General features: G+C 29.2%; 1 protein-coding gene across 2 annotated transcripts in view; it reads left to right on the top strand.

Moving 5' to 3' along the window:
• Ac13E (Adenylyl cyclase 13E) overlaps positions 1–13,705 on the top strand; it is a 97,913-nt gene extending 84,208 nt beyond the window's left edge. The window contains exons 14-15 of one of the 2 annotated variants that reach the window (XR_012755063.1): positions 8,800–10,690; positions 12,663–13,705. Coding sequence is in view for 1 of the 2 variants with exons in the window: in XM_075355464.1 (XP_075211579.1) it covers positions 8,800–9,085 (286 nt within the window). In the remaining variant the exon portion in view is untranslated. Of the gene's footprint in view, positions 1–8,799; positions 10,928–12,662 lie in introns of those variants that run through there. The other variant, XM_075355464.1, reaches the window with a different exon arrangement.
• The last annotated feature ends 638 nt before the right edge of the window (positions 13,706–14,343 follow it).

Below are 14,343 nucleotides of genomic sequence, written 5' to 3'. Positions count from 1 at the left end.
TTGTGATGGCCTCCAAGGTCATCCACTCTTACCCTATGTAATTTTTTCCTTAAAAAAAAGTTTTATACAGGATTGAAGCAGCTGTCGTTTCCATTACTCAAGACATGCTGGTTAAAGTATGGGACTAACTCTCATTTCAGATGGATATGTACCACATGATGAAATGCACTTGTAGGAAAAAACTGTAAGTGTTACTCTTTCATTTTATTTGTGGCTGTAAGTCAAAGTTAATTGATATTAAACAGCTTTAAACCTCAATATTATCTTTTGTACACCTTGTAAACATTTTACATTATTTAAATTACCATACATTATAAATTAGATTATTCATTATTTTATAGTAATAAAATGTAAAGTATTCAAATAATCAAAAATGTTTTATTTATCAGAAAAAAAAATATTTTATGTTAATATAAATAACAGAAGTCATTCAGTCTTACAGACAATAGACAATATTTTTAACTTATGTAAGTAATTTTTTTTCTTTTTACTGTATTTATTTACACTCTAACCTAAGTATAAAAATTTATTGAAGTGTGAATTTATTACACTGGGTTATAATGAAATGCTGAATTCTTTCACTTCACATTTCTTTTAAAAGATGTTATACTAGATGAACAACCATAAATCTTTTGAATTATTATTCATTACCAGTTTCAACATTTATTTACTTAAATTTGGTTTTATATTTTTAATATAATTATCTCAGTGCATAAACCATAAGATAAAGTGTAAGATTAAGAACAAAACCTCTATTTTGGATTTCATAACATTTTCCTATGAAAATTGATTAAAATTCTACAGTAGCGTGCAAATTAATCTGAATACAAGTGATAATAAAAAATAACTATTTAGAAAAAAAATCATACTTGTACAAGTTGTGTATATGTAATAATTAATATATCCTCCTTTATTCTTAATTATTTAACTTACACAATTTGGCATTGATTCAACAAGTATACTAAACATTTTTTTTTTATTTCTTCATCATGAAACCATACCAATATTGTTGTTTTAATTTGTTTGTCTTCAGTGATTTGACTGGTTTGATGCAGCTCTCCAAGATTCCCTATTTGGTGCCAGTCGTTTCATTTCGGTATATCATCTACATCCTATATCCCTATCAATTTTTTTTACATATTCCAAATGTTGCCTGCCTGCACAATTTTTCCCATCTAGTTGTCCCTCCAATATCAAAGAGACTATTCCAGGATGCCTTAATATGTGGCCTATAAGTCTCTTCTTTTAACTATAGTTTTCAAAATGATTCTTTCTTCATCAATTTGCCATAACACCTCTTCATTTGTCACTTTATCCACCCATCTAATTTTTAACATTCTCCTATAGCACCACATTTCATAAAGCTTCTAACCTTTTCTTCTCATGTACTCCGATCGTCTAAGTTTTACTTCCATATAAAGCTACACTCCAAACATATACTTTCAAAAATTTTTTCCTGATGTTTAAATTAATTTTTGATGTAAGCAAATTATATTTCTGACTGAAAGCTCATTTCACCTGTGCTATTTGGCATTTTGTATCGCTCCTGCTTTGTCCATCTTTAGTACTTTTTTGTACTTCCCAAATAACAAAATTCTTCTACTTCTGTAATCTTTTCTCTTCCTATTTTTATATTCAGTGGTCCATGTACATTATTTCTACTACAGTTGTTCAACTATAAAAATTACATGTATGGTGGTTTGTTTTTCTTTAATCTTCCTTCTACTATTAATCTGAGCGATAAAATTGCTTCCTTGTCCCTATGCACTTCCTGAAACCAAATTGGTCTTCTCTTAACACTTCTACTCACCTCTCAATTTTTCTGAACAGAATTCTAGTTAAAATGTTAGATGCATCAGTAGTTAAGCTAATTTTTCTTTATTCTTCACATTTATCTGCTCCTGCTTTCATGACAATAACAACACTCTTTTTGAAGTCTGACATAACTTCCCCTTTTTTGTAAATATTGCACACCAGTCTGTATAATCTATATATTGCTTCTTCACCTGCACTGTGCAGTAATTCTGTAGGTATCCCATCTATCCTAGGAGCCTTCTGCCATTTAAATCTTTTAATGCTCTATTAAATTCAGATCTCAGTGTTGTATGTCCCTTTTCATCCTCTTTGACTTCCTCTTTTTCCTCTGCAACACCAGTTTCTAATTCATTTCCTCCGTATAACTCTTTAATATATTCCACCCACCTGCTAACCTTTTCTTTTGCATTATAGATCTGCGTACCATCTTTATTTAACACGTTATTAGATGTTAATTTATGTTCCACAAAATTCTCCGTAACTCTCCTATATGCTCTGTCAATTTTACCAATGATCATTTTTCTTTCCACTTCTGAACAGTTTTCTTTACTCCACTCTTCTTTCACTAATATGCACTTCCTGTTTATACTATTTCTTAATTGTCGATAGGTCCTTTTACCTTCTTCTTCATTAGCGTTCTTATATTTTCTATACTCATCCATCAGCTGCAATATATCCTCTGATGTCCAAGATTTTCTACCAGTTCTCTTTGTTCCGCCTAAGTTTGCTTTTGCTAATTTAAGAATTCCATTTTTAACATTCTCTCATTCTTCTATATTTTCTACTGTATTTTTTTTTTATTCAGACCTCTTGCAATGCCCTTCTCAAATATCTGCTTTACCTCCTCTTCAGCTTCTCTAAATTCCACCGATTCATCTGACACCTTTTCTTCAGGTTTTTAAATCCCAATCTACATTTCATTTTCACTAACTAGTTTACCTCCAGAATATTTTACCAAGGAAGGTGCCTCCATCTTTGTTACATAAAAATGCAGAGAGCTACATTTTCTTGGGAAAAAAACAGCTGTAGTTTTCCACTGCTTTCAGCTGCTCAGTACTCAGAAGATTGAGTGATGTTGGCTGTTTAAGTCCTCCTGACTTACCCTCTTTTAGGAATCATTCCTTAATCTGGCTCTCAACAGATATCTCTCTGATATGGTTGCACCTTCAGACCACCTGCTCTGTATCACTGTGTACTCAAGCCCTCTCACCATTGGCAAGGTCTCACAATTCATAGAGGGAGATAGTTTTAATAAGGTCAATTTTTGTGGTCCAATTGATTTTTGAGTCGTTTGACTATTGCCCAACGATTTTCAATTGAGTTTTTCAATTCTCGATTTTCAAGTCGGGAGTTGCCTGATCATGAGAGCACTTTCATTCTTCAAAAAACTTTTTCCGCTTTTTGGCAGTATGGCATGGCCCAAATCTTGTTAGAACATTCCGTTGCTTTGTGGGAATTTGTTTGAATTAGTGACAGTCCTTTCCTTCAGAATTTTGATATATCAATCACTTATCAATATACCATCTACTAAAAGTAATGAACAGGTTTTTCTCACTAATAACCAATCCTGTGTTGATGTAGTTTTTCTTTTACAGCCACATTTTCCTTTTCTTTGAAATGAAAATGAAATTGCACTCATCGATCCTAGTCCAACACCACACCCAGAAGTTATTTATCATTTTGTAATACTGGTATGCTCAGAAAGAGAAACAATTTTCAAATGCTTTCTTGGAGTTATGTGCATTATTATATATTCAAAACACAGAACAAAAAATATGAAATATGACTTTGTAATAAAAAATTAAATATACTTTCAGAAAACATTATTTATAATATGTAAATTGCTAAATAACTGAAAAACAATAACCTCACATTGCACAGACAACTTAAAGAATGGATGAGATCAAGCAGTGTAGCCATAACAAAAAAATATTTCCTGTGTTCAGATTAATTTGGATGTTACTTTACTCTTAATTTTATCCAATTTCTGCATTTTCACACATAATAAACAGATTCTTAAGTAGATGCAACCCCCATTCATCAGTTTAAAATTTTTTAAATATTCCTGGGAAATTTGTTTCAGTTGTTATTTTTGTTCTTTGAACTGTTTTATTGAATTGAGACCTGAGTGTATATATAAAAAAAAAAAAATTCCCCTAGAAAGGGAAAATCCCCATTTCAAATAATTCAAAGAGAATTTTTTTCTAAAAATGTTTTAAATTTTTATTCCTTAAAATTTTTCCTTGATGCATCTTCTTTTAAATCATAAATATGTTTCTGCTGCAAGGTAGTTGAGAGAACTTATTAAAAATTTTCATTTTAATATTTGTTACAATAGTTATGAAAATTTTATTGTAGACTTAATTGAATTATTTTTCTAATTAAGTCTTTAAAAAATTTATCCTGAGCAGGTAAATGCCAAATAACTTCCCCATCAAGAGGTGAATTAATCCTACACTGGATGAATTAATGCGTTCAGAATTCCTTTTGTATACATTTTTCTAATAATTCTATCATCAGTTCTTTCAGCAAAAATATTACATTATTAAAATTATATAAATCCAGATTAGGTAAATAAAATGTAAATTAAAAAAAAAACTTTATAAATGTTTACAACTTATTCATTTCTACAAAGAACCGAATTACTTGTAATCATTTGACATAGTAGCATAATTCTATTTCATTATTCACTCATGTAATTTTAAAGATTAATATTTTTTATGAAAAATTAAGGTAACTTCAAAAACACATTCTTCAATATAAATAAAAAAGTATTATTAAGGTTAAAATAACTGTTTTAAATGTTTACTACTTTTATGTATTCATTATTTTAGAGAATATTATCAAATAAAGACAAACAGGTTTGCAATAAAATGTTGTGTGTGTATGTGTAAGACACACTGTAAAAAATCTATTGTAATCCACCTACAAAAATGTTAAATAATAAAATCTTTGAAACAAATCTTTGATATTTCTAGAATGGTTGCCCAAAATTAATAAATGCAAGATGAGCACATTAAAACAGAACTGAGCTAGCTTAAACTTATTTGAGTGTAACTTTTAATGCGTATCTGTTGTCAGTTTTGAACTGTTCATGCCTCATTTGCAGTATAATTTCGCTCTTTTGTTGTGTTTTTCTAAAACCCCTTATTTGATCAAGGAAAGAACAAGTGATGTAAAATACACATCTTGCCGTAAGATTTCATGATTTAAATCTGAAATCATGTCGTGTAACAATTATGCAACAACTTAAAAGAACAGACAAATCAAAATGTCTTAATTATTGCAACTGTCTTCTCAGATCTGGACAGATAGATCTCATGCTGTATTTTATATCAGACAAGACATGGTTTCATATATCTGTTCATGTTAATTCTCTCACTAGGTATTGGATGACTGAAAATCCTCACTAGATGTTGGAGCGTTCACTTCACAATGAGAAAGTGTATGTGTGTGTGTGGGGGGAGCACTGTTTTTTGTAATTGTAAAGTAAGGCTACAGCTAATGCCCCTGAAGAGAAAGTGAAATTGTTCTCTGATAAACGCCAGGAAGCTATAAATCAAACACCACTAAAAGACATAAGGTATATAATTGGTAACCTACACGGGGTAGATCAAAATATAGTTGGAAAATATGGACTAGTAGTATGGAATGATGCAGGTAACCAATTAGTGCAATTCTGTCAGGAGCAAACTAGTAATTACAAACTTATATTTTCAATAACCCAAAAAATGTCTATACACCTGGACATTTACAAATGGTGGATAAGAACCAAATCGATTAAAAACTACACCAGAAGAAATGGCAGAGCTCTGTTCTGGCAGTGAAGACATATCCGGTCGCTGATTGTGGCTCTGACCATCAGTTACTAGTGGCCTCAGCTAAACTCAAATTTGACAGTATTTCTCCTAAAAAGATGATGAAGAAATTTGACACAGATAACATTAATGTTGACTGTGCAATTGAAATTAAAAACAAGTTTGGGCAGCTGCCAATTGATGAATAACCAGATGAATTGTGGAAGGAAATAAAATCTTCTATTTTGTAATATGCTGCAAATTATGTACCCTAGAAGAAATCATTGAAGGTAGCTAATTGGCTGTTCATCCCACCATCAGCATTGAGTTTAGGAGACTGAATGCAACCTTTTAAAGGGAGGTTGAAGGGATAAAGACAAGTTTTGGAACCAACAATGCGAGATGATGGAAGAAGTAAACTAGAAGGATCATACCAAACATCTGTAAGGCCATGTGAAAAAGTTTGGAGGCCTTTCTTGGCTTGCAAAGCAACAGTCCTCGGAAAAAATGGGGAAACTGCCTGATTAACAAGCAGTTCATAACTGCTAGAAGGAATATATAGAATAGCTATTCAACAGCAACAACCCAAATCAACAGCAGAAGAGAATGATATAACAGAACTGGAGCCTGATATTACAGAAGAAGAAGATGCATGGGTAATGAAACAGCTACCTATAACAGAAAGCGCCAGATACTGATGGTATACCAACAGAGCTACTCTCATCAATACCCATTGCATCAATGAGAACCATCTTTGCCTGTAAATATGAAATACATGAATGTGGCTACAAAAATGTAAAAATTCAGTATTCATCCTCTTCCCAAAAAAAAAGGCAACTCCAAAGACTGCTCAAACTACCATAACATCGCACTGATACCACACGCCAGTAAAATTTTACTGTAAATCATGCAACGTCTTACTGTGACCATTAACAGAGAACTATCAGAAGTCCAGGCCAGTTTCATAAGGAAATGGGGCACAAGAGACCACATTGTAAACATTCGATGGATAATGGAGAAATCCAGAGAATTTCAAAAAAACATATTTATAAACTTATTGAATCCAAGGCATTTGACACCATCAACCAAGACATATTATGGAACTGTCTCCAAAAAAATGGGTATGCCAGAACATCTTGTATGCTTATTCTAGTCTCTAAATTTGGAAGTCACAGTCCATATGCCATATGATGACGACACTGTGATTGGTTTAAAATCAAAAAAGGTACTAGACAAAGCTGAATCTTATCCCCTTTAATATATAATCTATATGCAGAATCTGCTATGAAAAATGCTGGTCTTGATGACTCCAATATTGGAGTAAGACTTGGCGGCACAATTCTTAACAGTCTAAGATACACAGATGATATGACCCTGCTAGTAGAAAGTGTAGAAGATGTTGAAATTCTGATCAGGACGGTACACGACGAAAGTGAAAAGGCAAGGCATCTCAACATTAAGAAGGTGATCATGATAATTGTAGAAGATAAGAAAAAGCATGAGATTTGACAATGAGAAGATTTGAAGTGGTTGAAGATTTTGTGTTTCTTGGCTCAAAAATCTGCTGGAATGGAAACTGCACACCTGAAATTAAAAGACAGTTCGTGTGGCTGCTATAATTTGGATGAACAAAATATGGAAACACAAAGGCATCAGCTTAGAAACAAATTGCAGACTGACCAGCATTAGTTTCTTCCCTATTGCATCCTACGATTGTGAAACATGGACCATCAAGAAGGCAGACAGGTGCAGAATTGATGCTTTCGAGCTGGTGTTGATGCTAGGTGCTAAGAATCCCAGGGATGATCAAAATAACCAACAAAGAAATTTATGATAAAATCAACATCTTCTTTCCTTACAAAGCCAGATACTGAAGCTGTGACTATTGTAATTTGGTCATGTCATGAAGAAAAATAACATCTTGGAAAAGGATACCTTATTAGGCATGATGGACAGAAGAAGAAAACAGGGCTGACCAAGAACCCATTGGCTGGATACCATCAAAGAAGCAACCAACAGGAGTGTGGTAGAACTGAAAGAAGTTGTCAGAGACTGAAGGAATTAGAGGAGCATGATATCAGTTGACTGAGAGCTGTATATGACTGAACGATTTAGAAGAAAAAGAAGATGAAGTTAGTGAGGCAAATATTTTTTGACCAAACTGTCACTACAGAAGTGTATCATACAATTTTCAGAGAATTCTATGCTCAGTTACATGATTGTGAAAAAGAATACAGCTTCCAACAAGTTGCAGCAATGTGTCTCACATAGAACCATTCACTAGCACATGATGATGTTGCTTTATAGAAGAACAACAAAGGGCGGTGGCTTCTGAGTTTCCTAGATTTGCCTAGATGCGATTTTTTTCTTCGGAGCTATTTGTAGGATATTTTATGAATCAAATCCCCTCGCTGTTGTTGAACTGAAGGTGAACAGTCAAGAAGAAAGTTCCTTTTGGATCAGGTGAGTCTCATCATGCAAGCTCAAAAGTCCGTCACTAAGCAGGGCACTCACAGCAAACATCTTTTGTAAAAATATGGTAAATATGTAAACTTTTGTTAATGTAAGTAGAGAATTTTAGTTAATTTATATTTTCATTTCATTCATAAGATGTTACCTGTCAATTCCTTTAATCTTTAGCGGTTCAGTTATACTCATCCATATATCTAAAATAATTTCTGATTCCCTTGTAAATTTTATTTCCATATCCATCTCTTACAGTTTATGATATTATAATTAAAATATAACTGCATCTGTTATCATTTTCAGTGATGCTATAAAATGCAACATGAGGTTAGATCAACCTGCTTATCTAAATGCTCTATAATTTAATGGTCTAACATCTAATGATCTTATACATAAAACATTTCTGAAAGTTCACTTAACACAGTTGTAAAAATCATTTAAATAAGTTCAGACTAACAATTCTTAAGATATTGAAGAACATGAGTGTAGTTTACACGTATAGATTTTTTACTTTAAATTCAGACACAAAAACTATAACATTGTACACACACATGCACACTTGTATGAAGATTACTATGTTTTTTTATGGTAATCAAATAGATAGAACTTAAAATTTTATTTCTGGTTCATGTCCATTTACCCTAATAACGTAAGATTCTATTGTTTGTTGTTTTTTTTTGTTTTTTTATTATTTTTGAAAATATCTTTTCTGTTCATATAGTATTGGTTTCAACAGTGGAGATATTGTAGCTGGTGTTATTGGTACTACTAAATTACATTATGATATATGGGGTGATGCTGTGAATATTGCTAGCAGAATGGATTCTACTGGTGTTCCAGGAGAAATACAAGTTCCCAGTGAATCTTTACATGTTTTAACACGTTGGTATAAATTCACACCTCGTGGAAGTGTATATGTTAAGGGTAAAGATCATATGAATACATACTTGTTAACCGGTAGAAAAGATGAACAGCCAGAAAATAATTATACTAATTTAACCAGCTGATTTTTACTCTTCTCATTTTTGTACCTGTTTTATATTATATACTTGCTTGTACAAATAATTATTTTATCCAGATGTGTATGATCATGCTATATGTTATTTCAGGTGAATTCTAGCTTTTTTTTTAATGAGTAATTATAATTAATTAAGTTAAATACAATTTATTTTTATTTTAAATCAAACATGGTTTAATATAATATAAAAAGAAATAAACCAATTTGGATTTTTAAATTGTTTCTTTGAAATTTTAATATAAATCTATTCAGAATGAATTCAGTCTTTAAAAAAGATTTTATGTTATAAACATTTAAGAGTATAAAATTATACGTTAAGTAAAATAGTATACATTTACATTTTTTGATGTGCATTTTTAGACACTAGGTTAAAACTGCCTGAAGAATTTTGGTGAAATTATTATCCAATGGAGTATATAAATTCTTACAAAAATTAAATTTAAGATAATTAACTTAAATTAAATTTCATAGCTCAGTTTGTAAATTCTATTTTGGAGATTGATCCAGGCTTTGTCATTGATAGAATCAATAACAAAAAATCAAAGCATGAGAGATTTCCATGTATTACCTTTATCCTTACCTGGTATATTTATACTGATGTAAAATATTGACTAAATTCTAATCTTAATCCAAGTGCGCACTATTGACAGCATCTCAGAATTTTACTTTAATAGGGACTCAGTCCTTGTGGGCCTTACTCTTCAAAAGGCATGAGATATAAGTTAGAGTGTTCCTAATAATCTAGCCTAATTCTTTGACTATTGAAAAGTTGAAAAACATAAATAACTGGCCATTATAAAAGAGTACTGCTACTGGAGCAGTTGGTTGAATTATACCTCTGTTGTAGTAAAAATAACATTTAAACATGTATATATTTTAAATGAATAAAATACATTTTATAATATGTTTGTAACCAATCAATTTTTTTTTCATATATCCATTGGAACTGCTGACCAGTAGCCTAGATGAGACAATTGGCTGGCCAGTTAGTTTTATGGTCAATCAGCATATTGGCTTTTTAATTATTTAAAATTTCATTTGTCAATCTCATCTGTCATTTGATTCATCTCATTTGTCAAAATTTTTAAAATATGTTTATGCATATCCTGATTTCATAACAAAAAAATTAATCTTTACAGTTTTAATAGTTTCTATTCATTATACAGGTGTTCTGATTTCTTACTCTGTATAAATGGGAATACTAGAAAAAGAATCTTTGAATTAAACAAAACATTCAATCTAAATTAATCAAATCATTCAAGCATATCTGTGAACGTAGAAGTAATAATGATTCTCATCATCATATTTAGCAATAATTTTGAAATAATTATACAAATCCACTAATCTCTGTTTCAAAGTAATAGCAGTTTTTTTTTTCTTTCATCAGGAAGATTTCAGATTCAAATACCAGTAAGTTGAGTTTTTCATACTCTACAAATACATATTTTCACACACAAAATTTGAGTTTATCAACAAGTTTATATCTAACAAAAAAATTGAATTTAGAGATCTCTTAAATCTCTATGAGTTAATAATTAAGCTAATTGACTACTTGACATAAAATCCACATCGCAATAATCTAGCTGATTTAAGTGTAAGTACCATTCCATGAATGTATATCACATTATAGCAGATACCTTATATGATTTTTTGGCATAGTAGACATCAAGAAGGACTGTTTGAATTCCTTGTGTAAACAGTCTAATTATGTAAATGTTATGAATTTGTACAATTAGAATTCACATTAAAAAACATATAGTTCAAAATTATAAAATTAATTTATTTTTACATAATTATATTTAGTCAATGCTATTTTTAAATAACTGCCTACATTATAACTTTTTCATGAATTTATTTATTATATGATTAATAAAATATATTTTATTTTTATTATTAATAATATATATATATATAATATATGCAATTAGAAAATAGTAAATACTCATTCCTTAATTTATAATTATACTTATGTATGTTTAAATAAAGTTATAATGATTCCTATTGTTTAGTAGCCTAAATGATATTTAATCTGTTTTTTTTGTAGATTAATTAATATAGGGTTTTTTTTTTTTATTTACTGCTTTATTTTATTGACTTCATTAGTTTTAATTCAATTTTTTTAAATGTATTTAATCCTGCCATTATTGGGTTTCTAAATTTTCTTTATTGGATTTCTTTATTTTTTTCTATACCTTTTCCTAAATAAAAAAACAAATCATACTTGACTCAACTCTTTGCTAATCTTATTTTTTTGAATGAATTATATTTATCAGTGCATTTAAAAGTAGTTTTATATAAATTGTTCAGTTGATTTAGGTGTAAGATTAAGATGATTTATGTGTAGCCTTCATTACACGATTTGTTATTCAGTTTTACAATGAATATAGTCTTATCATTTTTTACCCTCCCTCATTAATTACCATTTGGAAGATTTCTCCGTACCATGTATGGTAATGTGGGAACTATACTGTTTTAATAAAACAGTTCACCATTGAATATCCTGTTTTTTTATAGGAAAATTACTACTTTTATTAAATATTAATTATTTTTGTTCTTGCCATTGGTAGATACATTAAATTAAAACTGTATATATTAAATTCTATTATCTTGAGGAAGCATTCTTTGATGATATCTGAAGGTCTCATTACACCATGTCACTAAATTTTAGTTTTATTGTTTGTATTATTTTATACTATGTTACAATTATACCCTTTAATTATATTCAGTCATTTAATTTAATATTCTTTAATCTACCAAACTATTGCTTTCTGTTCCTCTTAGTTTTTTATTTCATATTTTAGCCTGTGATAATTTTTAGTTATATTTCCACTGCAGTTACTTCTATTAATTTTGTTACCACCTATTCAGCTTTATATTCATTCCAAGTAGCAGAGTAGCTGCAACGTTTGTATCTGTGCTAACTTATTTACAAGAAATAGGCTACAATGATGTAATTTTAAAGTTATTTTTTAAAAATAATTATTAGATTTTTATCTCAAATTTTGTTATTTCACATTATAGATTTTATGAAAAATTTTTGCAAGTTCCAACTGTAGTAATAGACTGAATATGGATTAAAGAGAAAGTTATCTCACTTTTTATTCACAGTTTTTTCATCCTAAAAGTATTGAATGAGTGCTTCTATACCAGTCTCATGCTCCTCGTACTCAGTAGCTGCTGAGTGAATTTCTTTCTCTCAGAATTATTTTACATGGTATTCTCATCAGTTTATATTTTTTTTAAATTTATTTACATTTCACCATTAGTTGAATTAGCTTATTCAATTTATGTAACGTTTACAAAAAGAGTGAATAATGCAAAAAAAGTAAATTAAGCTACAATATTTTTGTAATGTCCTTGTGATTTAAATCTACCTCATTTAGATTCAAATAAGAATCAAAGTTACATTTAATCATTCAACCCAAAGATTTAAGACATTATTAAACAAAAAAAAAAAATTCAGGGTTTCATAATTTATGAGCACTCAGTTGCAGACGCACATACATACATACATACATATATATATATATATATACGCATAACTTTTTTCTTTTTCTTTGTTTTAGTGTTTTAGTTAACCAAGGTTAACCAAAACCAGAAATCCGGCCATCTGACGCACTTACAGCGACAGAGTTAATGTAAATCATGCATGAGCAGGGAAAGAGAATATTTTCCAACTTGTGCTCCATTTGAGAAGTTCATGACCCATTTCTGGTCAGTTCGATGTACTTGTGTTTATCAGTAACAAGTAGTTGGTTTTAAAGTAATACGCTCTCTACTGCAGTATTTTTTCTTTTTTAAAAAATAACAAATTAACACAGATTGCCATAGGAAACCAACCTATAGTAGAATTCTTTCCATTGTTATATATTTGAAAGTTTTCTGTATTACAATTTTTAAACTCAAGCCTTCATACTTTTTTAATTTACATATTTTAATTTTATTTAAGAAAATGCTTTTCTGGCTTGATAATTGTAAATAGTTACTCATATTCAGTTATGTTTAAAAATACATACTTTCTTACCACCCTCCAAATTATTAGTTGGTTGAAGAAGAAAATTGTGCCATGAAATAAAATAATTAAACTTTATTTACATTTACATACAATATCAATATACAGTACATACAATATCAATATCAGTACATATAAAACTAGTTAATTTATTCTTTGTTGGTCAATTCTAAAAGTGTAAAAACTAAATAGTGAAGGAGTGTTTGCTGTAATTTGATTTTCTATAGAATTGTTTTTATTTCACTTATAATTGAGTGTTAAAACATAATTCACTATTTGAGAGACTTTTTAAAAACTTTCTATTGCAAATTTTAATTAAAAATGGTCTAAGGGCTGAAAGACCTTCACTTGATAAGTTCTGTTATATTTTTATATTAGGAATTCATTTATTAATATTTATGTAGATAATAAAAAAAGTTGATATGCCGAGTTTGAATTATTTAAAAATATTTATATATATTTCCTTAATTTTAAATGAAAATTTAAGTGATAAATCACCAAAAATGATTTTTTATTCAGATTGTATTTTCACTTTATCTTGTCTATTTTGATGTAAAATTTATTATTTTTAATTTTAAATAAATAAATGATTTTGTTCTAAAAAAATTACACTACAAAATTAAAAGTACTTTTTATTTTTTTCCCCCTATTATTTATTACTTTGTTATATATTCTTGGATACAATAAGTATTTGAAACTTCATTTCCTTGAAGTTTGAGGATGATCAGTTAAATAATTTTAAACATATGTTATTTACACTCACCAAATAGTGAATATGTTTCCTTTTTTCTCTTTTAAAACCCCATAAATATATATTTTAACTAAAATTATGTGTGTTTCTTTTTTTTAGTAGTGTGTGTGTTGGTAAAAATGATTTTGAGTTATGTTTAAATAAAACTTTCTGCATGTTTCATTAAGAAAAATACAGATTGATAGGAAAAATATTTTATAAAAAAAATGTATATATAAATGAATAACCATTAGAAACTATTTAAAAAAGTATTATTATCATTATTTGTTATAAATTACAATAATGTATTTATATATTTATATTTCCATTAAATAAAAACAGTAAATTCATCTATGAATACTTGATGCATGCTAGTCAACACAGTACTTTGTTTAATCATTGATAGATAAGGAATGGACTTATTTTTAGAAAAAATAATTTAAAACATGTATAATTAAAGTTAATTTTTTTTGAGTACTTGCTGTAAGATCACTGGAATTTTTCA

The sequence above is a fragment of the Lycorma delicatula genome, chromosome 2, assembly GCF_047948215.1.
Source record: "Lycorma delicatula isolate Av1 chromosome 2, ASM4794821v1, whole genome shotgun sequence".
NCBI lineage: Eukaryota > Metazoa > Arthropoda > Insecta > Hemiptera > Fulgoridae > Lycorma > Lycorma delicatula.
The sequence above is the reverse complement of the archived record's forward strand: the minus strand, read 5'-3'. Positions and strand labels throughout refer to the sequence as shown.